The sequence below is a fragment of the Anolis sagrei genome, chromosome 5, assembly GCF_037176765.1.
Source record: "Anolis sagrei isolate rAnoSag1 chromosome 5, rAnoSag1.mat, whole genome shotgun sequence".
NCBI classification, from domain to species: Eukaryota; Metazoa; Chordata; class Lepidosauria; order Squamata; family Dactyloidae; genus Anolis; species Anolis sagrei.
In genome coordinates, this window is record NC_090025.1 from 2,527,873 (window position 1) to 2,554,853 (window position 26,981).

Here is a 26,981-nt window from a genome sequence, read left to right on the forward strand (position 1 = left end):
GAGGCTAAAAAGGAGGAGGAGAAAATGCACCAGAGGAAATAACACGGGGAACACAACCAGATAGACAACAAGGCAGCTCCAAAAGCAAAGAGATGAATCCCATGACACACGTGTCTGTGGATTTGGAGAACTTCCACAGAGATGGAACTCCATAATGCATGTGTGTGTGAATTTGGAGCACTTCCACAGAGATGGAACTCCATAATGCATGTGTCTGTGGATTTGGAGAACTTCCACAGAGATGGAACTCCATAATGCATGTGTCTGTGGATTTGGAGCACTTCCACAGAGATGAAACTCCATAACGCATGTGTGTGTGAATTTGGAGCACTTCCACAGAGATGGAACTCCATAATGCATGTGTCTGTGGATTTGGAGAACTTCCACAGAGATGGAACTCCATAACGCATGTGTCTGTGGATTTGGAGCACTTCCACAGAGATGGAACTCCATAATGCATGTGTGTGTGGATTTGGAGCACTTCCACAGAGATGGAACTCCATAACACATGTGTCTGTGGATTTGGAGCACTTCCACAGAGATGGAACTCCATAATGCATGTGTCTGTGGATTTGGAGCACTTCCACAGAGATGGAACTCCATAACGCATGTGTCTGTGTATTTGGAGCACTTCCACAGAGATGGAACTCCATAACGCATGTGTCTGTGGATTTGGAGCACCTCCACAGAGATGGAACCCCATAACGCATGTGTGTGTGGATTTGGAGCACTTCCACAGAGATGGAACTCCATAACGCATGTGTCTGTGGATTTGGAGCACTTCCACAGAGATGGAACTCCATAACGCATGTGTGTATGGATTTGGAGCACTTCCACAGAGATGGAACTCCATAATGCATGTGTGTGTGGATTTGGAGCACTTCCACAGAGATGGAACTCCATAATGCAGGTGTGTGTGGATCTGGAGCACTTCCACAGAGATGGAACTCCATAATGGATGTGTGTGGATTAGGAGCACTTCCACAGAGATGCAACTCCATAACGCATGTGTGTGTGGATTTGGAGCACTTCCACAGAGATGGAACTCTATAATGCATGTGTGTGTGGATTTGGAGAACTTCCACAGAGATGGAACTCCATAATGCATGTGTGTGTAGATTTGGAACACATTTGGAAAACAGTCCCTTTTAAAATATATATATATAAAAAAGAAACATCTTAAGCACGAGTAAACGCAGGCCAAAGACACAGTGCAAAAGACACCAAAAGGCAAAGCAGAACCGTCTCGGTGGGTTCTTCCCAAGACCTTTGTCTCATTCCCTTTAATGCCAGGCAAAGGAGGAAGAGGAGGCACCCAAGAGGAAAGGGATGGAGGGCTCTTCTTCCCACTCTCCAAAGCCAACCCTTTGCAGCTTCCAAGATATTGCTTGGCAGAGAAACCCAAAGGGCCCCCTTTCCTCCTTTTCAGACTCAACGAAGGTATGGAGTCATAACACAAATGGAAACCCACAAATGCAAACAGCCAGGGTCTCATAGAGTATCTTCCCTTTTAAGCCACTCACAGAAGCCCTTCCCACACAGAGAGGAACCTCAGGACAGCACTTCTTGCCGTGGGGAAAAGGGTCCCATAAATTGCAAGATGCTGCTGAATCCCTTGGATGGACGGACGGAGGTCCCACCACATCGGTGGCATCACGATGGGAACAAAACCAACCCGAGGATAGAAAACAAACAGTACAAATGAGTGCCCGGGGAAACAGATCCTATAACAATCCCTCGGGCTACGTTGCAGACAGGTAAAATGCGTCTCTGTAGATGGATACTGGATGCGCATAGTCAACATAGACCCTGTGTTCCAAAAAAAATGCAAAATCCAGGATTTCACTGCGGCCTTCACAAAGTGGTCCCAATTCCCTGCAAAGAGGAGGAAGTGGGTCTCCCGTCCAGAGATACAGCAGCAGCCGGAGCATGCGATTCCTTCCTGTTGCAGTGTTGGTCCCAAGGGTTCGTCCGGCCCGTCCTCCTTCCCCGCCCTTCCCTGGGAGGTGGCCGTAGGAGCCCCCGTCCGGCTCAGGCGTGGTGGCTGTTGATGAGGCCGCGCAGCTGCTTGGCCACCGCCTCGATCAGCTTCTGCTTCTCCCTCTCGTTCTTCCGGAACTGAGCAAAGACGTTGTTCTTGCGGCTGGTGTCCTTCATCCTGCACAAGGGAAAGGCGGCAAAGGTCAGGCACACACTCACCTCATTCTGGGCGCATGCACACAGCAGAATTAATCCAGTTTAGAAGACTTTGACTGCCATGGTGCATGCTACAGAACCCTGGGCACTTTTATCCCCTAATCTACGCTATGTCCCAAATGGCCAGGAACTGATTTCGTTTCAGCCTTGACTCTGTTATCAATCTCTCTCTCAGCCTGGCAGAACGCCTGAGAGATTGGCTTGTTTGCCTGTGCTGACTAAAAACCAAACTTGCCAAACTGCAGCTTTCATGATTCATAGCAGTTCAAGTGTTACCAAACTGTGTTCATTCTACAGTGTAAAGAAGGCCTGGGCAAACTTGAGCCCTCCCTCCAGGTATTTTGGACTTCAACTCCCACAATTCCTAACAGTCTCAGGCCCCTTCCTTTTCCCCATCAGCCGCTTAAGCTTGTGGGAGTTGAAGTCCAAAACACCTGGAGGGCTCAAGTTTGCCGATACATGGTGTAGATGCACACCTTTGGCTGCAACCAGGGATGAAAGTAAGCCCTATGTATTGTTGAAGGCTTTCATGGCCGGAATCACTGGGTTGTTGTAGGTTTTATTCGGGCTATATGGCCATGTTCTAGAGGCATTCTTTCCTGACATTTCACCTGCATCTATGGCAAGCATCCTCAGAGGTAGTGAGGTCTCCCACATTCCTAGGCATGTTTACCAAAAGGGCTTTGTCTTTCCTCCTCCTGCTAGCCATTGTCTCCTCCCCCTTTGAAGATGTAGGAATGGAATTCTGTGAGGGAACTTCCTCTTCTATGTTTTATTGCCCTGGGTTGATCATGTAGTCTCTGCTGTTCTCTTCTGCCTTTTCTTCCTTTCACTGAGGACACATTTTGCCCCTTTCTTGAGGCAAAATGTAGCTGCATGGATTTTTGACTTTTTACCGTTTTACTTCTTTAGAAGATGATTCTTCATGAGCAAGACTTTTTCTATCAAGAATGTATTTCTTTTACTCCAATAAATACTTTTGAATCTAAAGTTCTGACTCTGCGACCTGTGCCATCCTAAGGAATAGACGCTTATCCCAGCTCATCACATGTAAGTTTCTGCTGGTTATGAAGTTCACTTCAGGCACTCTGCTATATTTATGGTGGAATTATTTTGAGTCTAACCGCTCAGATTCCCCAACAGATATGCAATGAGCAGGAATTTTGCTGCTCCAGAAGGATCTGTGGATTTGGGGGTGTTTTACACACTCTCTGCCCTGGAAATTGTAGGTGCCAGAGACCTAAATGCCCTCCTTTAGGAACAGAAATGAGAAATGCCTGGGAATTTTGAAAACTGGGAGAAAAAAGAGGGGTTTAATAAACTAAAATGTCTAGGAAGAAATTGGTTGCAAAATGCAGCATGAGACCCAATTAGATCACAAGAACAACATACACGGCATTCCTACAATTTGGTCTGCAGGGAACTCTCATGCTGGATATATTAAAAAGTGCTCCCTGAACTTATTTCTAAAGACATGATTTCTTTGTTTATCTATTTTTCTAGAAACAAAGACAGAAGCTCCTGATCCCCTTTTAACTCTAAGGGGCCTTTTTGCTTTGAGCGGATGGGAGACGATGAGCGGCGCTTCATGGCAAAGCAAAACGAAAAGGGGCCCCGACCCAGGCCAATACTTACTCTCGCGAAATCCTGGCAAGGAGCAAGTGAGAAGGGAGGAAAGAGAGAAACCAAGAGAAGAGGTTAAATAGAGGATTTGAGGAGAAGGAGGGCAAGGCCAGGTCCAAGGGATGCCAGGAGGGGTCTTGCAAGCCATTCTGAGGAAGGGAAGGGAAGGAGGGAGAAAAGAAGAAAGGAAGAAAGGAAGAAAGGAAGAAAGGAAGAAAGAAAGGAAGGAAGGAAGGAAGGAAGGAAGGAAGGAAGGAAGGAGAAAGAAAGAAAGAAGGAAGGAAAGGAGCGAGGGAGGAAGGGAGGGAGGAAGGAAGAGGAGGAGGAAGGAGGGGAGAAAGTGAGAAAAATAGAGGGGGAGACATGGAGGGGAAAAGGAATGGAGGAAGAACAGAAGAAAGGAAGGAGAAAGGGGAGGAATGGGAAAAGAAATGGAAGGAAGGAAGGAAGGAGGGAGGGAGGGAGGGAATAGAAGAAGAAAAGGATGAAAGAGGGGAGGTGAAAAAATGATGGGGAGAAACTGAGGGCAAATAGAATGGAGGAAGAACAGAAGGGAGGAAGCAAAACAGAAGGGGAAAAGAAAAAGGAAGAAGAAAGGAAAGAAAGGGAGGAAGGGCAGAAAGGAAAAGAGGATGGTAGATGGGGAAAGACGGAGGGAAGAGGGAGGGAGGGAAAAATAATGGAGGAAGAAGGGAAGGAAGGTAGATGGGGAGAAAGGAAAGACAAGAATGGTGGAAGAAAGGAAAGGAGGAGGAGAGGAAGGGAGAAGAAGAGGGAGAGACAAAAGAAGGGAGGGGAAATGATGAGGAAGGAGGAAGGAAGGAAGGAAAGGGAGGGAGGACAGAAAAGAAAAGAGGATTGTAGAAGGGAAGGGAGGAAGAGGAAGAAGAAGAGAAGGGGAGGAAGGAAGAAGGGAAGGAAGGAATAGGAAAAAGAGATGGAGGAAGGGGAAGTCAAAGAGCAAAAGCCATGCCAAGTGCATCCAAGCTGGGACCTAACAGACTGGCAAAGTGTGTATTTATGTGTGTGTGTGTGTGTGTGGTGGTGGTGGTGGGGATATCACAGTGTAGAGAGCCAGAAGCCACTTTAGGTGGAAATTGGAGATGAGGTCTGAGATGCACACACTCAGCCTCAGAAGATGGTCACAGTGGGAAATCTCAGTGGAAGCCCAAGGTTTGTTTTCTGTGAGTGGGACACAATGGAGCCATGGGTTCAAATTGCAGGAAAAGAGATTGCGCCTATGATTACGATGATTATGTTTACTTACACCATGCTTCTTGTCTCCACAAAGGAGGCTCAATGCGACTTCAATATTAGGAAGGACATCCTGATGGCAAGAGCCATTCAACAGTGGAATATGCTCCCAGGGGCATGTGGTGGGGTCTCCTTACCTGAAGGTTTTTAAGCAGAGGCAGCATGGCCATCTGTCAGGAGGGGTTTGATTGTGGCCTTCCTGCCTGGCAGGAGAGAATTGGATGGGATGGCCTTGGGATCTCTTCCCATTCTGGGATTCTATGTGTTGGGTTTCATCCCTGGACTGCACAAGTCTCTTGTGTGGTTATCTAGCTCGACTAGAGATAGGATGAAGCAGAGGGAGTCTTCTCCCCCACATACCTATGCATGTTTCCCTAAAAGGGCTTTGCCTTTCCTCTTCACTGCTAGCCACTGTCTCCTCCCCTTTGATGATGGAGGAATGAAATTTTTGAGGGAACTTCCTTTTTAAATGTATTTTTATTGCCCTGGGCTGGCTGTGTGGCCATTTTTCCAATCTCTTCTGCTTTTCTTTCCACCCATGAGGAGGCACATTTTGCCTCTCTCTAGGCAAAATGTAGCTGCATGGACTTTTTACCCTCTTTAGAAGATGAGATTTAGTAAGCTATTTCGCTCCAAGGCTTTTTCTATGAAAAATGCATTTCTTTTACTTCAGTTAATATTTTTGAACCTAAAGTTCTGACTCTGCAATCCTGTGCCATCCTAAGAAAAAAAAAGCTTATCCCAGCTCATTGCATGCAAGTTTCTGCTGGTTATGAAGTTTACTTCTGGTATTCTGCTATATTTATGGTGAAATCAACCCAAGTGAGGGTTATTTTTGCGTCTGACAGCTCAGATCCCCAAAAACAGTGACCTTTCTTCTCTGGGGTTTTTTAAAGAAGCTGGATGGCCATCTGTCAGGAGAGCTTTGATTGCATCTTCCTTCACAGCAAAATGGGGTTGCACTGGATGCCCGCTCCTTGGGGTACCCTCCAACCCTGTGATGCCATGATTCCAAGCAGAAGCAGCCCAAAGCAGCACAGCGCACACAACAACACACTGCACAGACACACAAAGGCAAAGCCGCAGCCACAGTGAGGGGGGCTTGGAGGGGTGCAAGAGCCAAGAAGCCAGGCATTGCAAGGATTCTCCCCCCCCCCCTTCCAAAAAAAAGCAGAGCCAGGTATCCCGGCCCCTTCTGCGTGTCCAAGCAAGCTCAGAAACCAGGTCAAGAATGGTGCGCACTGACTTCTCCAGCAGGATCAGGGCCGTCGTTGGGTTCACACGAAGGTATTTGCAGGTGGGCTGTCCGTAGTCGGCAAGGTACGTTGACCAGTCCCACTGGAGGAAGAGATCCAAGAGCTGGGGAAAGGAAGGGGAAAGGAAGAAGAGGAAGAGCAGGTTTAGATTATGACTCTCCAGAAGGCTAGAAACACCACAAACATCTGCAAAAGGACAGGAGGATGCCGTCCTTGGGTCTGGGCCTGACCCCTCTGCCCCACAGAGGCATGGACAGCCCTTGAGCCATTCACTATCCCTGTGTTGCATCCCAGTTCAAGAAACAAGACCATAAGATTAAATCCACCACTCTGGACTGTAGGAAAAGCAATCCTTGTTTATTGATAAAAAATTGGTTACAAAAGAAAGGTAAATGCAGAGTAAAAAAGCCACAGAAAAACACAGGAGTCAATAGGATCTCTGAACTTGAGCAAAACTTCAAAAGCCACAAAACAATAACCAAGAGTCTGTTAGCCTTTTACTAACCATGAACTTGGAAACAGAAGCCTCTGGGATTACTGGCCATGGAACACGGGAATTCTGCCAAGACCAGCCACAGTCCCGAACGTTGCTTGACCTAAAGAAGCACCCGGCAGGGATGCTCTTAAACCAAAGAAGCTATTCTTAGAAACGCCCCTTGACTTTTCTGTTTGGGTCTCTTTTTGGTGAAGCCGCTGTGACCTTCGTACAGACTGGGAAACAAATCTATCTCTCACTATCTGTTCTCTCCGGAGCTCATTATCTAGCCCAGGTGGGGAGATACAGAATGATACAGAATGGGGGACAATGCCTGGCTCGAGAGCAGTACGTGTGAAAAAGATCTTGGAGTCCTCGTGGACAACAAGTTAAACATGAGCCAGGAATGTGATGTGGCGGCAAAAAAAGCCAATGGGATTTTGGCCTGCATCAATAGGAGCATAGTGTCTAGATCTAAGGAAGTAATGCTACTCCTCTATTCTGCTTTGCTTAGACCACACCTGGAATATTGTGTCCAATTCTGGGCACCACAATTCAAGAGAGATATTGACAAGCTGGAATGTGTCCAGAGGAGGGCGACTAAAATGATCAAGGGTCTGGAGAACAAGCCCTATGAGGAGCGGCTTAAGGAGCTGGGCATGTTTAGCCTGAAGAAGAGAAGGCTGAGAGGAGATATGATAGCCATGTATAAATATGTGAGAGGAAGCCACAGGGAGGAGGAGGGAGCAAGCTTGTTTTCTGCTTCCTTGGAGACTAGGGCGCAATGGAACAATGGCTTCAAACTTCAAGAGAGGAGATTCCATCTGAACATGAGGAAGAACTTCCTGACTGTGAGAGCCGTTCAGCAGTGGAACTCTCTGCCCCGGAGTGTGGTGGAGGCTCCTTCTTTGGAAGCTTTTAAGCAGAGGCTGGATAGCCATCTGTCAGGGGTGATTTGAATGCAATATTCCTGCTTCTTGGCAGAATGGGGTTGGACTGGATGGCCCAGGAGGTCTCTTCCAACTCTTTGATTCTATGATTCTATGATTCTATATCACGGCTAACTTCCAAAACATTCTCTTCTAACTGTTGGGTTTCGTTTTCATTTCCACTGAGCTCTGCGTCAACAACAGATTCCACACTGTCAGGGTCAGGGAAAGCTTGCTCAGTTTGAAAAACTATCGGAGAATCCTGTTCACACAGATCAGGGTCAGGCTGAACCCCAACACCCTGCCTCATTTGTGTGGCAACACATGGGCACATTCCCTCCTTTCCCCAGCATGGGATTCCAAAGGGAAACATGAAATTCTCAACCCTGAGACAAGCCAGTCCCAAGCACACAGCAGTTAACGTACAATCAATTATCAATGGAGATCTTGTTGCACGCAATGTGGCGATGGAGGAGAGTCCCAGAGATACGACAGAAAGAAAAATGAACACTTCCGAGGGTAAATAAGGCTTCAGCTCTCTCCTCAGAAGCCAAAACAGAGACATTGATGCAGTCATGTTTTGGATATCGCATAGGACAATGAAGCCACAATGCTTGATAAACTGGGAGGAAGCGCATGGCGCAGGGAGAGAGGTTCAACCCAGGAACTCCCTCTTTCAAGGTATTTTTATTGTCCTGGGTTTTGGCCATGTGGTCATTCTCCATTGCTCTCTCTTTGGAGATGTTGACTCTAAGCTGGAATGTGCCCAGAGGAGTGCCACTAAAATGATCAAGGGTCTGGAGAACAAACCCTATGAGGAGCAGCTTAAAGAACTGGGCAGGAAACATGATAGCCATGTATAAATACGTGAGGAGAAGCCATAGGGAGGAGGGAGCAGGCTTCCTTTCTGCTGCCCTGGAGACTAGGACGCAATGGAACAATAGCTTCAAACCTTCCTACAAGGAAGGAAATTCCATCTGAACTTTAGGAAGAACTTCCTGACTGTGAGAACTGTTCAGCAGTGGAACTCTCTGCCCTGGAGTGTGGTGGAGGCTCCTTCTTTGGAAGCTTTTAAACAGAGGCTGGGTGGCCATCTGTCAGGGGTGATTTGAATGCAACATTCCTGCTTGTTGGCAGAATGGGGTTGGACTGAATAGCCCATGAAGTCTCTTCCCACTCTATGATTCTATGATTGTATGCCTTTGTCTTCCTTCCAGTGAGGACGCATTTTGCCTCTCTCCAGGCAAAATTTAGCTGCATTGATACTTTTGATATTTTATCTTTTTACCTTCCTTAGAAGATGAGCTTAGTAAGCTAGTGAGCTCCAAGACCCTTTCAAAAAATCTAGAATGGATTTATTTTTACTTCAGAAAATATTTTTGAACCTAAAATTCTGACTTCCTGTTGAATGGAAGCTAATCCTGACTCACTACACGTAAGTTTCTGCTGGTTATGAAGTCTGCTTCTAGCACTCTGCTGTATTTATGGTGGAATCACCCCAACTGAGGGTTATTTTTGAGCCTAACAGTCCAATTCCCAACAGAGCCACTGTGAGGTGAGATGTCTAGAATATGGTGGCTTCCATTTTGTCATTTTGGAACAGTGAGAGTCTTAATGCACTGTCGAAGGCTTTCATGGCCAGGATCACTAGGTTGTTGTAGGTTTTTCGGGCTACATGGTGGTTGGACTGGTTGGCCCGTGAGGTCTCTTCCAACTCTAGGATTCTATGATTCTATGATTCTGTCCATCGCAGCCGGAATCCTTGTCCCCAGATCTGCATTTTTTGACTGACTAGGAGCAACTCTATCTTGCCTGGATGTGGCTTCAATTCATCCTCCGTCAGTGTGGTGGAGACTCCTTCTTTGGAGGCTTTTAAGCAGGGGCTGGATGGTCATCTGTTTGGGGTGCTTTGAATGTGATTTCCCTGCTTCTTGGCAGAAAGGGGCTGGACTGGATGGCCCTCGAGGTCTCTTCCAACTCTAGAATTCTGTGATTCAGTCTACTACTACATGTTCTAGAAGCATTCTCTACTGACGTTTTGCCTGCGTCTATGGCAGGCATCCTCAGAGGTTGCGAGGTCCACATAACTTCGGAGGATGCTTGCCATAGATGCAGGCGAAACGTCAGTAGAGAATGCTTCTAGAACAGTGTTTCTCAACCTGGGGGTCGGGACCCCCGGAGGGGTCGCAAGGGGGTGTCAGAGGGGTCACCAAAGACACCAGAAAACACAGTATTTTCTGTTGGTCATGAAGGTTCTGTGTGGGAAATTTGGCCCAATTCAGCCATTGGTAGGATTCAGAATGTTCTTTGATTGTAGGTGAACTATAAATCCCAACAACTACAACTCCAAAATGACAAGGTCTATTTTCCCCAAACTTCACCAGTGTTTGCATTTGGGCATATTGAGAATTTGTGCCAAGTTTGGTCCAGATCCATCATTGTTTGAGTCCACAGCGCTCTCTGGATGTAGGTGAACTACAACTCCCAAAACTCAAGGTCAATGCCCACCAAACCCTGTGTGCCAAGTTTGATTCAATTCCATCGTTGGTGGAGTTCAGAATGCGCTTTGATTGTAGGTGAATTATAAATCCAGCAACTACAACTCCCACAGGACAAAATCAATCCCCTCCCCAATCCCACCAGCATTCAAATTTGGGTGTATTGGGTATTTGTGCCAAATTTGGTCCAGTGTATGAAAATACATCCTGCATTTCAGATATTTACATTATGATTCATAACAGCAGCAAAATGACAGTTATGAAGTAGCAACAAAACTAATTTTGTGGTTGGGGGTCACCATAACATGAGGAAGCGTATTAAGGGGTCGTGGCATCAGGAAGGTTGAGAACCACTGTTCTAGAACATAGCCATGCAGCCCGAAAAACCCACAACCCAGTGTGAGTCTTATTTGTACCTTCTTCCAGGTAAGGTGGTTCACCCACCTTTTCCTTTGACCCCTGGGTCCCCTCCCTTTGGGGACACAGCATGGACACACAGTTGTGCACAGCTACTCTCCCCCTCCTCCTCCTCACCCTCTTCCTCCTCCTTGCAGCAGTGGCGCCTCTTCCTCCGTGCGGACCCAAGGAGAGAAGCCGTGATGGATGGCCTGTGTGTGTTTTACAGCCGCCGTATCCCGATCCATCATGTGGACAGGCCCGGCCTGGCTGGGGATGCCTCCCGTCTTCCTCCTCTTTGCAAAAAAGGGGGAGAGGGGGGCTGCCTTTGCAAAGCCAGGAAGCCCTCCCACCAGAACTCTCCACAACGCAAGGCGATTTATCTGTCACATAAATGTGGTTTTATTGGTTTTACTGTTTAAACTTTTCACCTCCGCAGCTAAATCAGCCCTGGATTTGGGGGGGGGGGGAGGGAGAGGGGAGAGGGGGGTCTTGCACAAGGAAGGGAAGCAGGGGGCTCCACCACTGCCTTCTGGGGTAGATTCCAACTTTGAAAAAAAAGTTTATGCAAATACCATTAATTCTGCAAGCTGGAAGAGTCGGCCTGGAAAGCAGCCCTGTATAAATCACCTTGACAGCTGCACACGCCGAGAGAGAATAAGAGAGAAGAGCGTTGCAAAATCAACAAGAAGAGGAGGAAGGGCCACCTGCCCAGGCCAATGACTGGACCAAGGTCACCACTGCAAGGTCTTAAGGGGTTGCAAGGGCCATCGAGTCCAGACTTCATCACTTCCAGGGCACGCTAACCCATGGTTGACAGTTCCAGGAGAGATGCAAAATCAACAAGAAGAGGAGGAAGGGCCACCTGCCCAGGCCAATGACTGGACCAAGGTCACCACTGAAGGGTCCTAAGGGGTTGCAAGAGCCATCGAGTCCAGACGTCATCACTTCCAGGGCACGCTAACCCATGGTCAAACAGTTCCAGCAGAGATGCAAAATCAACAAGAAGAGGAGGAAGGGCCACCTGCCCAGGCCAATGACTGGACCAAGGTCACCACTGAAGGGTCCTAAGGGGTTGCAAGGGCCATCTAGTCCAGAGTTCATCACTTCCAGGGCACGCTAACCCATGGTTGAACAGTTCCAAAAACTACTTTGATAGATAGATAGATAGATAGATAGATAGATAGATAGATAGATAGATAGATAGATGGATAGATAGATAGATGGATAGATAGATAGACAGAACTCCAATATGCTGATGATAACATAGTCTGCGCATTCAGAAGAAGACCTGCAAGCCACTCTAAACACCTTCGCAGAAGCATACGAGAAGCTCAGCCTGTCATTGAACATTGAGAAAACCAATGCGCTCTTCCAGTAGTCACCAGCCAATCCCTCTCCAATGCCAGAGATACAGCTTAATGGTGGAACATTCGAAAATGTTGACCATTTCCACTGCCTTGGCAGCCACCTCTCCACCAAAGTCAACATTGACACTGAAATACAAGACCCAACCTTGCTATATGCCTGCGAAACATGGACTGTCTACAGACGTCAACATTGAGGCTGAAATACAACACCGCCTGAGCTCTGCGAGTGCAGCATTCTTTCAAATGAATCATAGAATCCTAGAATCAAAGAGTTGGAGGAGACCTACTGGGCCATCCAGTCCAACCCCATTCTGCCAAGAAGCAGGAATATTGCATTCAAATCACCCCTGACAGATGGCCATCCAGCCTCTGTTTCAAAGCTTCCCAAGAAGGAGCCTCCACCACACTCTGGGGCAGAGAGTTCCACTGCTAAACGGCTCTCACAGTCAGGAAGTTCTTCCTCATGTTCAGATGGAATCTCCTCTCTTGTAGTTTGAAGCCATGGCTCCATTGCGTCCTAGTCTCCAGGGAAGCAGAAAGGAAGCTTGCTCCCTCCTCCTCCCTGTGGCTTCCCCTCACATATTTATACATGGCTATCATATCTCCTCTCAGCCTTCTCTTCTTCAGGCTAAACATCGAGAAAACCAAAGAATTCTTCCAGCGGTCACCAGCCAATCCCTCTCCAATGCCAGAGATACAGCTTAATGGTGGAACATTAGAAAATGTGGACCATTTCTGCTCCCTTGGCAGCTACCTCTGCACCAAAGTCAACATTGACACTGAAATACAACACCGCCTGAGCTCTGCGAGTGCAGCATTCTTTCAAATGAAGCAGAGAGTGTTTGAGGACCGGGACATCTGTACGGAGACCAAGGGGCTTGTTTATAAAGCTGTTGCCCTCTCAACTATGGTATACGCCTACGAGACGTGGACTGTCTACAGATGTCACTCTCAACTCCTGGAATGATTCTATCAGCAATTGCCTTCAAAAAATCCTGCAAATCTCTTGGGAAGAAGGTAGGCTGTGTGCTGGAAGAAGAAGACCACAAGCATTGAAGCGATGCTCCTACGCCATCAACTCCACTGGACTGAAGGCCACATTGTCCAAATGCCTAATAGTCACCATCTCCCATAGCGTTTCTATACTCTGAACTCAAGAACGGAAAACGGAATGTTGGGGGACAGGAAAAGAGAGTGAAAGATAGGCTCAAAGCCAACCTTAAGAACTGTGGCATAGGCACCGAGAACTGGGAAGCCCTGGTTGAGTGCTCCAACTAGAGGTCAGCTGTGACCAGCAGTGCTGCAGAATTCAAAGAGGCACAAATGGAGGGCAAAAGCGAAAAACATGCCAAGAGGAAGGTGCATCAAGCCAACCCTGACTGGGACTGTCTTCCACCTGGAAACCTATGTCTTCAATGTGGAAGAAAATCCAGATCAAGGATAGGGCTCTGCAGTAGCTATGGACCCCCGTCAAGACACTACACTTGGAGAACCATCATCCTTGGGCTACGAGGATATCTATCTATCTATCTATCTATCTATCTATCTATCTATTTAGAATCATAGAATCAAAGAGTTGGAAGAGACCTCATGGGCCATCCAGTCCAACCCCATTCTGCCAAGAAGCAGGAATATTGCATTCAAATCACCCCTGACAGATGGCCATCTAGCCCCTGTTAAAAAGCTTCTAAAGAAGGAGCCTCCACCACACTCCGGGGCAGTGAGTTCCACTGCTGAACGGCTCTCACAGTCAGGAAGTTCTTCCTCGTGTTCATAGATAGATAGATAGATAGATAGATAGAGGGAGAGAGAGAGAGAGAGGGAGATGGATCTGAATTAATGCCCAAGGGCCCTCTGGAAAGATCCCCATCCGCCCTGCCCTGTGCCCTGTCAATCAAATCGTAAGCGTCAAGACACCCTTTCTAATGATTATTTGGAATCCTCTTTTCTTGAAACCTGAATCCACTGGTTCGTGCACGAATCTCCAGAGCGGCAGAAAACACGCTGGCTCCGTCTTCTACTTGACGTCCTTTCAGATATTTCAGATATTTGCGCTTTCAGATGTGCAGACTGGGAGGGGACCTCGCCTCACGCACATCAGGAAGACCAAGTGGGGAGGGGACACGGGAAGCACCCCCTCCCCCCAGAAACAGAGGTCCCTCGGAGTTCAGCCTCCTTCCATCTCCAGACCCTACGGAGCCATAGTCCAACCATAGAATCACAGAATGAAAGAGTTGGAAGAGACCTCCTGGGCCATCCAGTCCAACCCCATTCTGCCAAGAAGCAGGAATATTGCATTCAAATCACCCCTGACAGATGGCCATCCAGCCTCTGTTTAAAAGCTTCCAAAGAAGGAGCCTCCACCACACTCCCTCCGGGGCAGAGAGTTCCACTGCTGAATGGCTCTCACAGTCAGGAAGTTCTTCCTAATGTTCAGATGGAATCTCCTCTCTTGTAGTTCGAAGCCATTGTTCCATTGCGTCCTAGTCTCCACGGAAGCAGAAAACAAGCTTGCTCCCTCTTCCCTGTGACTTCCTCTCACATATTTATACATGGCTATCATATCCCCTCTCAGCCTTCTCTTCTTCAGGCTAAACATACCCAGCTCCTTTAGCCGCTCCTCATAGGGCTTGTTCTCCAGACCCTTGACCATTTGAGTCGCCCTCCTCTGGACACATTCCAGCTTGTCAATATCTCTCTTGAATTGTGGTGCCCAGAATTGGACACAATATTCCAGGTGTGGTCTCACCAAAGCGGAATAGAGCATGGGGAGCATGACTTCCATGGATCTGGACACTATGCTCCTATTGATGCAGGCCAAAATCCCATTGGCTTTTTTTGCTGCCACATCACGGTCACCTATGGACCCACCCTGGAGGATTGTCCTACTCGGACAACAAGGGATCGCCTAAGTAAGTAAGTAAGTAAGTAAGTAAGTAAGCAAGCATGTGTGTGCACTTGTGCCTTTTACTCTTGTGTTTATATCCTGCTACTTGCAGTCAGTATTGAGCTGTCGTGGAGTGGAGAGAATGACATTTTGTGTGGGTTTTACAAGAACGAAGTGCTAAGAAAGTTTTAAAAGGATCATAGAATCATAGAATCAAAGAATCAAAGAGTTGGAAGAGACCTCGTGGGCCATCCAGTCCAACCCCATTCTGCCAAGAAGCAGGAATATTGCATTCAAATCATCCCTGACAGATGGCCATCCAGCCTCTGCTTAAAAGCTTCCAAAGAAGGAGCCTCCACCACACTCCGGGGCAGAGAGTTCCACTGCTGAACGGCTCTCACAGTCAGGAAGTTCTTCATAATGTTCAGATGGAATCTCCTCTCTTGTAGTTTGAAGCCATTGTTCCATTGCGTCCTAGTCTCTAAGGAAGCAGAAAACAAGCTTGCTCCCTTCTCCTCCCTGTGGCTTCCTCTCACATATTTATACATGGCTATCGTATCTCCTCTCAGTCTTTGCTTCTGCAGGGTAAACATGCCCAGCTCCTTGAGCCGCTCCTCATAGGGCTTGTTCTCCAGACCCTTGATCATTTTAGTCGCCCTCCTCTGGACACATTCCAGCTTGTCAATATCTCTCTTGAATTGTGGTGCCCAGAATTGGACACAATATTCCAGGTCTGGTCTAACCAAAGCAGAATGGAGGGGTAGCATCACTTTCCTAGATCTAGACACTATGCTCCTATGGATGCAGGCCAAAAGACAGAAGGAAAAATAGAAGGAGGTGCAAAGAAAGCTGAAACTCTTCCCTAGTCAAAACATCAGCACCCGTTAGAACTTAGATCCATGATGGTGAACCTATGACACGTGTGTCATCACTGACACGCATGGCTATTTTTGATGACTCGTGGCCACATGCGGCCGCATACAGAGAAGTACACCTTATAAGAGCCAATCTAATTCCATCCTTAAATTTGTAAAAGGCTCTACGGATTTAACATCTGCACGTTTGAGCCTTGTTCACTCCATAACTCAGCATGGAATATACATTTTTCTAATTTAAACTATAAATATTGCAAAATTATGTGTTTTTTTTTTCTCGAAGTTGACACCCCACCCAAGTTATGCTCAGGTTTTTGGCAAATTTTGACACACTAAGCTCAAAAGGTTGCCCATCAATGACTTAGATGATAAAAAACCCCTCGTAATTTATGTAAATATAATTTGAAGGGGTGTCTTTGACTAAAATCTACTTCAACAAGCAAAGAAAACCAAATCGCTCAGTCCCCCAATTTGAAACAATGCCAGCAAGGCACTTTTTGGGGAAGGGTAAGTCAGGGAATTGGTGGGTAGGTGCTATTTTTCTGCATCACAAACGGAGAGCGTTGCCAGACCGGGGCCACCGACATCTGTTTATGTCCTCAAGCAATCCTGGGAAGAAGAGAAGAAGAGCGAGGTCTGCAGAGCCATCTTTCCAAGGCACAAGTCTTCAAGGCAGCCACACCCCCAACTGGGCTGGTTTTGGAGCCACTCCCAGCCCCACTTTTAGGCTTCTGTCTTCATTAAATGAAGTTTCCTATGGATGGATTCCAGAAAAAGTCCCATCTGCACTTGCCGCCTAGTGAGCGCCGTCTTCTTTTCCTTCCATCTGCAAATGCTCCTAATGTATTCCCAGGCTGCTTCCAGTCAGTCTCTCCTGAGCATTTGCACTTTAAGGATTTGGCATCAAGGCATCATTAAAACACTGAGAGTCACATGAAGAGATACTGCACATGCTGGGAGAAAATGTGAACCCTTTCTGCTCCCTTGGCAGCCACCTCTCCACCAAAGTCAACATTGACACTGAAATACAACACCCCTTGAGCTCTGCAAGTGCAGCATTCTTCCGAATGAAGCAGAGAGTGTTTGAGGACATCCGTAGGGAGACCAAGGGGCTTGTTTAGAAAGCTATTGTCCTCTTAACTCTGCTATATGCCTGCAAGACATGGGACTATCTACAGATGTCACATGCAATTTCTGGAACAATTCCATCAGTGTTGCCTCTGAAAACTCATGCAAATCTCTTGGGAAGACAGGCGGACAAATGTCAGTGTGCTGGAAGAAGAAGCAAAGACCATCAGCACTGAAGCAATGCTCCTCCGTCATCAACTCTGTGATATGGCAGCAAAAAAAGCCAATGGGATGTTGGCCTGCATCAATAGGAGCCTAGTGTCTAGATCCAGGGAAGTCATGCTCCCCATGCTCTATTCCGCTTTGGTTAGACCACACCTGGAATCACATTGTGTCCAATTCTGGGCACCACAATTCAAGAGAGATGTTGACAAGCTGGAATGTGTCCAGAGGAAGGCAACTAAAATGATCAAGGGTCTGGAGAACAAGCCCTATGAGGAGCGGCTTAAGGAGCTGGGCATGTTTAGCCTGAAGAAGAGAAGGCTGAGAGGAGATATGATAGCCATGTATAAGTATGTGAGAGAAAGTCATAAGGAGGAAGAAGCAAGCTTGTTTTCTGCTTCCCTGGAGACTAGGACGCAATGGAACAATGGCTTCAAACTACAAGAGAGGAGATTCCATCTGAACAAGAGGAAGAACTTCCTGACTGTGAGAGAGCCGTTCAGCAGTGGAACTCTCTGCCCTGGAGTGTGGTGGAGGCTCCTTCTTTGGAAGCTTTTAAACAGAGACTGGATGGCCATCTGTCAGGGGTGATTTGAATGCAATATTCCTGCTTCTTGACAAAGTGGGGTTGGACTGGATGGCCCAGGAGGTCTCTTCCAACTCTGTGATTCTATGATTCTATGAACTCTGCTGGACCAGCCACATTGTCCGAATGCCCAAAGCTCACCATCTATCTCCCAAAGCAGTTGTTCTACTCCCAACTCAAGAATGGAAAATGGAATGTTGGTGGGCAGGAGAAGAGATTTAACAATGGGCTCAAAGCCAACCTTTAAAACTCTGGCATAGAGACGGAGAACTGGAAAGCCCTGGCCCTTGAGTGCTTCAGATGGAGGTGAGCTGTGACCAGCAGTGCTGCAGAATTTGAAGAGGCAAGAATGGAGGGTGAAAGAGAGAAACATGCCAAGAGGAAGGTGCGTCATGCCAACCCCAACCGGGACCACCTTCCACCTGGAAACTGATGCCCTCACTGCGGGAGAAGATGCAGATCAAGAAGAGGGCTCCACAGTCACCTATGGACCCACCGCCAGGATACCGACCTTGGAGGACCGTCATCCTCGGACTATGAGGGATCGCCTAAGTACTCTGCTATATTTCATAGAATATAACAGAATCATAAAATCCAAGAATCATATTTATGGTGGAATTGCCCCAGCTTAGTGTCATTTCTGAGCCTATCAGCTCATATTCCTCAACACTAGGAATGGAGACTGCTGCAGAGCCCAGGAGCCACTGCTGAGAAGGTCCTTCCCATTGAACTTGCTATGGTGCCGGGCTGAAACCAGGATTCAGATTCTTTCAGATACCGCAGTGGTTCTCAACCTTCCCAATGCCGCGACCCCTTAATACAGTTCCTCAGAAAACACTAGCAGGGTTTGGTGGGCATGGATCTTGGGAGTTGTAGTTCACCTACATCTGTGGACTCAAACAATGATGGATCAGGAGCAAATCTGGCACAAATACTCAATATGCCCAAATGTGAACAGTAGTGGAGGAAATTGACCTTGGCATTTGGGAGTTGTACTTGCTGGGATTTATAGTTCAAAGAGCATTCTGTACTCCACCAACGATTGAATTGAACCAAACTTGGCACACAGAACTCCCATGACCAACAGAAAACACTAGCAGGGTTTGGTGGGCATGGATCTTGAGTTTGGGAGTCGTAGTTCACCTACATCTGTGGACTCAAACAATGATGGATCAGGACCAAACTTGGCACAAATACTCAATATGCCCAAATGTGAACATGGGTGGAGTTTAGGGAAAATAGACCTTAACATTTGGGAGTTGTAGTTGCTGGGATTTATAGTTCACCTACAATCAAAGAGCATTCTGAACCCCACCAACAATAGAATTGGACCTAACTTTCCACATGTAACCCAGATCATAGAATCATAGAATCCTAGAATCCAAGAGTTGGAAGAGACCTCATGGGCCATCCAGTCCAACCCCATTCTGCCAAGAAGCAGGAATATTGCATTCAAATCACCCCTGACAGATGGCCATCCAGCCTCTGTTTAAAAGATGACCAAATAGAAAATACTGTGTTTTCTGATGGTCTTTGGTAACCCCTCGGACACCCTCTCGCGACCCCCCCAGGGGTTCGACACCCAGGTTGAGAAACACTGTGCTATGGGGATCAATGGAAATTCTGCTTTTCCTCCGAGCGCATGTCAACCACAGGAGAAGCAACTATCGTCGTCAAGACGAGGAAATGATCGGGAATGCAGGGAAACCAAAGCCTCCTCTGCACATTGCTTCCTGTCAGAGACGCTGGGCCTTGCCGGGAGTGGCACCAAGCTGGCTGTGAGGATCTGATCCCAACTCTGGGTGAGATGCAAAGGAAACAGTGGAAAGCAGCCAAAGGAGTGCGCATTTGCAGGGTCCGCACAGAAGACTTTAAACTCCGGCAGCGAAGAAGCACATCAAAGAGAGGGGGATTTATTACCACGATTATTTTTTTTTGTACTCTCGTGCTTTGCATTTTTGTCTCCAGACTGCAGGAGCCAAGGAGTATTCCAAATGTGTCGCCAGCGGTTGCAGTTCAGCACCTGCAACGGATCGCTGGCAGCCAGCAGCCACATACCTAAGCAAGGGCTGGCCCCAATCAGCTGTGGCCTCCTCCAGTTTGTGTGCATAGGCGCATGCATGTGCAGGGCCAAGGGAACGCTGGGCAAGTACTCCTAGAATCACAGAATTGGTAGAGAATCCCACTACACATTGGGAAGAACTTCCAGAGGGTAAGAGCTGTTCAACTATGGAACAGGTTGCTGCCTCACTTGGATGGAGTCTCCTTCTCATAGAATCAGAGAATCAAAGAGTTGGAAGAGACCTCCTGGGCCATCCAGTCCAACCCCATTCTGCCAAGAAGCAGGAATATTGCATTTAAATCACCCCTGACAGATGGCCATCCAGCCTCTCAGCACGTTTTGAAGCAGAGCATGGATGGCTATTTGTCAGAAGAGCTTTGATTGTGTCCTTTGGCCTGGCAGAATGAGGCTGGACTGGATGGTCCTTGGGGGTCCCTTCATACTCTAGGAGCCTATGTCTCTATGGAATGGAGCAGGGCCTTCCAAAGAAGAATGTTGGCCCCTTTGCCAAGAGGGGTCCTGGGGCCGGGCCCTTCAAACTACAGGAAAGGAGATTCCACCTGAACATGAGGAAGACCTTCTTGACTGTGAGAGCTGTTCACCAATGGAACTCTCTGCCCTGAAGTGTGGTGGAGGCTCCTTCTTTGGAGGCTTCTAAGCAGAGGCTGGGTGGCCATCTGTCAGGGGTGATCGTGCCATTACCGCTCAAGCAGGGAGCTTTGAGATGGTGAAACAGCTTTCCAAAGCTCTAGGTGCTCTTACTGCCTATTACAGGGAAAACCAGCTGATCCCCAAACCAATTAAAAAAACAGACATGTGTCTTTCATCTCAAGAACAGAGAAGCATCCCGAGCTCTGAAGATCACCTGGGAAGGAAGGAATCCCACTGGAGCATTGCAGCACATCCAAGTACCTGGGAGTAACTCTGGACCGTGCTCTGACCTACAAGAAGCATTGCCTGAACATCAAACAAAAAGTGGGCGCTAGAAACAATATCATACGAAAGCTGACTGGCACAACCTGGGGATCACAACCAGACACAGTGAAGACATCTGCCCTTGAGCTGTGCTATTCTGCTGCTGAGTATGCATGCCCAGTGTGGAACACATCTCACCACGCTAAAACAGTGGATGTGGCTCTTAGTGAGACATGCCGCATTATCACGGGGTGTCTGCGCCCTACACCACTGGAGAAATGACACTGTTTAGCCGGGATTGCACCACCTGACATCTGCCGGGAAGTAGAAGCCAATAGTGAAAGGACCAAGGCAGAGACATCTGCAGCTCATCCCTTGTTTGGGTATCAGCCAGTACGTCAATGACTTAAATCAAGAAATAGTTTTCTAAGATCTACAGAAACACTCGCTGGAACGCCTCAGCAAGCGAGAGTCCAAAAGTGGCAGGCTCAAACCCAGAACCTCAATGCGTGGGTGATACCAAATGAGAGACTCCCTCCTGGGCACACAGAAGACGGGGCGACTTGGAAGGCGCTGAACAGACTGCGCTTTGGCACCACGAGATGCAGAGCCAACCTCAAGAAATGGGGCCACAAAGTGGAATCCTCGACGTGTGAGTGCGGAGAAGAACAAACCACGGACCACCTGCTGCAATGCAACCTGAGCCCTGCCACATGCACAAGGGAGGACCTTCTTGCGGCAACACCAGAAGCACTCCAAGTGGCCAGAGACTGGTCAAAGGACATTTAACCAACTACCAAACTCACAAATTTTGTGTTTTGTCTGTTTGTTTGCTTTGTTCTGTTAGAAATGTAATATAATTGACTGGTTAATCTGACACGACAAATAAATAGGGGTGTTTTGAATGCGATTTTCCTGCTGGGGTTGGACTTGATGACCCAGCAGGTCTCTTCCAACTCAATGATTCTGTGAGGCCTCCTGGAGTGGCCCTTCCTGTCGCTCTCCGTATCAGTGCACGATCTCAACTGGATCGTCACTTCTTTCCAGGATGAAGAGGAAGAAGCCTTGGGGAGAATCACCCTCTGGGTTCGTCCATTTAACCAATTCCAGATCCACCTCACCGTAGTTCTGCCTCGCCCACATTGGCCTAGTTTCCTTGCCAGAAGGTCGTGGGGGACCTTGTCGAAGAAGGCCTTCCTGAAATCCAGGTATGCTCCATCCACAGCATTCCCCGCATTTACCCAGCAGCCACATTCCTAAGCAAGGGCCGGCCCCAATCAGCTGTGGCCTCCTCCAGTTTGTGTGCATAGGCTCATGCATGTGCAGGGCCAAGGGAATGATGGGCAAGTACTCCTGGAATCACAGAATTGGTATAGAATCCCGCTACACATTGGGAAGAACTTCCAGAGGGTAAGAGCTGTTCAACTATGGAACAGGTTGCTGCCTCACTTGGATGGAGTCTCCTTCTCATAGAATCATAGAATCAAAGAGTTGGAAGAGACCTCCTGGGCCATCCAGTCCAACCCCATTCTGCCAAGAAGCAGGAATATTGCATTCAAATCACCCCTGACAGATGGCCATCCAGCCTCTCAGCACGTTTTGAAGCAGAGCATGGATGGCTATTTGTCAGAAGAGCTTTGATTGTGTCCTTTGGCCTGGCAGAATGAGGCTGGACTGGATGGCCCTTGGGGGTCCCTTCACACTCTAGGAGCCTATGTCTATGGAATGGAGCAGGGCCTTCCAAAGAAGGATGTTGGCCCCTTTGCAAAGAGGGGCTGTGGGGCCGGGCCCTTCAAACTACAGGAAAGGAGATTCCACCTGAACATGAGGAAGACCTTCCTGACTGTGAGAGCTGTTCAGCAGTGGAACTCTCTGCCCCAGAGTGTGGTGGAGGCTCCTTCTTTTGAGGCTTCTAAGCAGAGGCTGGGTGGCCATCTGTCAGGGGTGATCGTGCCATTACTGCTCAAGCAGGGAGCTTTGAGATGGTAGAACAGAAGCTTTCCAAAGCTCTAGGTGCACTTACAGTCTATTACAGGGAAAACCACACATAGGCTCCTAGAGTGTGAAGGGACCCCCAAGGGCCATCCAGTCCAGCCTCATTCTGCCAGGCCAAAGGACATAATCAAAGCTCTCTTTTTTCAATAGAGTTACAAGCTGGGTAGATGCGGGGAATGCTGTGGATGTGGCGTACTTGGATTTCAGGAAGGCCTTCTTCGATAAGGTCCCCCATGACCTTCTGGCAAGGAAACTAGTCCAATGAGGAAGACCTTCCTGGCTGTGAGAGCTGTCCAGCAGTGGAACTCTCTGCCCCAGAGTATGGTGGAGGCTCCTTCTTTGGAGGCTTCTAAGCAGAGGCTGGGTGGCCATCTGTCAGGGGTGCTTTGAATGGGATTTTCCTGCTGGGGTTGGACTGGATGACCCAGGAGGTCTGCTCCAACTCAATGATTCTATGAGGCCTCCCAGAGTGGCCCCTGCTTTCACTCTCCGCATGAGCGCATGATCCCAACAGGACCATCTCTTGGGATGATGCAGCCTTGTGTTTGCAGGGCCCCTCCCGGAGGAAGCCTTGTCCCGCTTTCTCAGAACAGGTGGAGCCGGCAGGTGAACGCCCGCCCGGCCGGCCGCCCTGCCCGCCAACGCCCGCCGCCCGGTGCCCGACCTGCCGTTCCCTGCCCGGGTGCCAAGTGCCTTTGTGGAGGATGGCAGGTCCCTTTTGTTTACCCGCCGAGGGTGGGGCGGCCCATGCGCTCTGGCTTGGAAGAGGGTGACCTCTCGCTCACCCCGGCGTCGCCAGCGTCGTCCCGTCGGAGTGAAGGAAGCTGCCAAGGCTCTCACCTCCCGGTGAACCTTCGCATGATCTCAGAGGAGCTTCACCTTGCCTTGAACTTGTCGGAGGCGGTGCGAGTCACGTAGCATTGCTAAACACTCCAGCGCCACCGCCGCAGCTGATGTTGATGCTACGGCATCCGTCAAGACCCAGGCGGGGAGAGGGAAGGCCTGCCTTGGCTGAAGCATGACTCTCCAGGCACACACCGGTGACATATGCGCGCAAGGCTGGCTGCATGGCTGGGGAAGCCCATGGCAGAGGACAGAGAGCACACAGCGCAAGCAGCTCTTCACTCAAGGCAGCATCGGAGCGGGAAGGGGGCCCTAAAGGCCATCCAGTCCAACTCCTTTCTGCCAGGCAGAAAGGTGCAACAACCTTACTTACTTACTTAGGCGATCCCTCGCTTTCCAAGGATGATTGTCTTCCAATATTCTTGTGGGTCCGTATGTGGCTGTGGAGCCCTATTATCATAGAATCCTAGAATCAAAGAGTTGGAAGAGACCTCCTGGGCCATCCAGTCCAACCCCTTTCTGCCAAGAAGCAGGAATATTGCATTCAAATCACCCCTGACAGATGGCCATCCAGCCTCTGCTTAAAAGCTTCCAAAGAAGGAGCCTCCACCACACTCCCTCTGGGGCAGAGAGTTCCACTGCTGAATGGCTCTCACAGTCAGGAAGTTCTTCCTCATGTTCAGGTGGAATCTCCTCTCTTGTAGTTTGAAGCTGTTGTTCCTTGTCCTAATCTCCATGGAAGCAGAAAACAAGCTTGTCCCTCCTCCCTGTGGCTTCCTCTCACATATTTATCAATGGCTATCATATCTCCTCTCAGCCTTCTCCAGGCTAAACATGCCCAGCTCCTTAAGCCGCTCCTCATAGGGCTTGTTCTCCAGACCCTTGATCATTTTAGTCTCCCTCCTCTGGACACATTCCAGCTTGTCAATATCTCTCTTGAATTGTGGTGCCCAGAATTGGACACAATATTCCAGGTATGGTCAACATGAAGAGTTGGAAACCACTGAACAAATAAACAACATAGTGTAAAAAAATTATATACTTGGCCCTCTGTCTCCACAGATTTTCCATCCATGGATTCAATGGTCCTGTGAAGGCAAGCATAATAGAATCATAGAATCATAGAATCAAAGAGTTGGAAGAGACCTCATGGGCCATCATCCAGTCCAACCCCATCCTGCCAAGAAGCAGGAATATTGCATTCAAATCACCCCTGACAGATGGCCATCCAGCCTCTGCTTAAAAGCTTCCAAAGAAGGAGCCTCCACCACACTCTGGGGCAGAGAGTTCCACTGCTGAACGGCTCTCACAGTCAGGAAGTTCTTCCTCATGTTCAGATGGAATCTCCTCTCTTGTAGTTTGAAGCCATTGTTCCGCATGAGGTGAATGTGGCCCCCCATGAATATGAGTCTGAAACTGCTGACCTGCTCCCTCTGTGATGTAAATGAATTGATATTCTTAGGGATGTTTCATTGGCCTCTTCTTCTTCTTCCCGTGAGCCTTCTCTTGACCTTCCAAGGTGTAGCCAGCTTAGGCCAGTTCCCTGAGTCATTTCCTTATCTTTCAATAAGAGTCCATACAATAAAGCTTTGTTTCCTTTCTCCAAGCGTGTTTGCTCCTCAAATACAGACCTTGAACCACTGAATGCACTCTTCACAGGTTATGGGCCCAAGTTGCTTTAAGAACAGCCCACACAAGCAGCATGTGACTCCAGAAGCCTGTCATTCTGGCAATGTGGGGCAGAGGAGCGCAAGAATGGGTCTTGGCTGGCATAATGCTACCAAGGGCCACCGAAAGGGCAAGGAGGAGTCCAGCCTGTCCCCAATGGCAAGCGTTGTCACTCTTCACACAATAGCTGCCTTTAACAGGCGAGGAGAGGTCACGCAGGTGGCAACGCAACGCAAACACACCTGGCTGGGCATTTCCAGGGCAAAGGACTCACTGCACCCAAACTGAGGCCCCAAGAAAGGGAACATTATGTCCCAGGATGTTAGCATTGTCTGGATGATCTCTGGATCTCCGACATCTGGGTACTTCTAGGATGAAGAAGAACAACAGGCCAAAGGATTTCTCAAGCGGAGTTGCACTCTGCTCACCTCCAGCAACACCTTGTAAGCTCTGAAATAACCTGCAGTGTTGCCTGTCTCGGAGACTTTCTCCCAAACATATGCATTTATGGGAGAGATATCAGGAAACAGTCCATGGGAAAGGGATCAAAGAGTCTCAGTAGATCACAAGCTGAACATGAGCCAAATGTGTGATGTGGTACCTAAACAGGCAAATGTGATTCTAGGCTGTATCAATAGGATAATGTCCAGATGGAGGGATGTTCTAGTCCAGTGTTACTCAACCTGGTGGGTCGCGAGGTGGTGTCATAGGGGTCTTCAAAGACCATCAGAAAACACAGTATTTTTTGGTGGTTATGGGGGTTCTGCGTGCTATGTTTGACCCAATTCTATCATTGGTGGGATTCAAAATGCTTTTTGATAGTAGGGGAACTCTAAATCCCAGCAATTACAACTCCCAAATGTCAAGGTCTATTTTCCCCAAACTCCGCCAGTGTTCACATTTGGGCATATTGAGTACTCGTGCCAAGTTGGTCCAGATCCATCATTGTTTGAGTCCACAGTGATCTCTGGATGTAGGTGAACTACAACTCCAAAACTCAAGATCGATGCCCACTAAACCCAGTATTTTCTGTTGGTCATGGGAGAACTGTGTGCCAAGTTTGGTTCAATTCTATCGTTGGTGGAGCTCAGAATGCTCTTTGATTGTAGGTTAACTATAAATCCCAGCAACTACAACTCCCAAATGACAAAATCAATCCACCCCAACACCACCAGTATTCAAATTTGGGCGTATCGGGTATTTGTACCAAATGTGGTCCAGTAAATGAAAATACATCCTGCATGTCAGATATTTACATTACGATTCATAACAGTAGCAAAAGGATAGTTAGGAAGTAGCAACAAAAATAATGTTGTGGTTGGGGGTCACCACAACATAAGCAACTGTATTAAGGGGTAGCAACATTAGGAAGGTTGAGAAACACTGTTCTAGTCCCACTCTATTTTGCTTGACCTGGAATAATAACCCTGGGTCCAGTTCTGGGCAATTCATGAAGGAGATGGACAAGTAGGAAGGTGTCCAAAGAAAGGCCACCAAAATGGTCAAGAGAAGTTTAAGGAGCTGGGGATGTTTTGCTTAGAAAGAAAGAGGTCCATAGGAGATGTGAGGGCCAGGTTGAAATATCTGAAAGGATGTCCCATTGAAGAGGGCCGAGCTTATTTTCTGCTGCTCCAAAGACTGGGACACAAGGGAGCCAGGGATTCCAACTGCATGGAAAGAGATTCCACCTAAACATTAGGAAGAACTTCCTTATGGTCAGAGCTCGTTGGGAGTAGAGTTTCCTTCCTTCTCTGGACGTTCTGAAGCTGAGTCTGAGTGGCCATCTACTGGGAGTGATTTGATTGCACTTCCTGCCTGGCAGAAGGGGGTTGGACTGGATGGTCCTTAGGGCAGTGTTTCTCA

At 48.2% G+C, this 26,981-nt stretch overlaps 1 protein-coding gene across 2 annotated transcripts in view; it reads right to left on the reverse strand.

Moving 5' to 3' along the window:
* Window positions 1-613: 613 nt before the first annotated feature.
* Window positions 614-26,981, reverse strand: part of EXOC6B (exocyst complex component 6B) — a 379,788-nt gene continuing 353,420 nt past the window's right edge. Inside the window, exons 21-23 of one of the 2 annotated variants that reach the window (XM_067468442.1) lie at window positions 6,320-6,432; window positions 3,832-3,843; window positions 614-2,158 (exon numbers count right to left, since the gene is read on the reverse strand). In XM_067468442.1, coding sequence (XP_067324543.1) covers window positions 2,032-2,158; window positions 3,832-3,843; window positions 6,320-6,432 — 252 coding nt within the window. In that variant the 3' untranslated portion in view covers window positions 614-2,031. The remainder of the gene's footprint in view (window positions 2,159-3,831; window positions 3,844-6,319; window positions 6,433-26,981) is intronic. The other variant, XM_067468443.1, reaches the window with a different exon arrangement.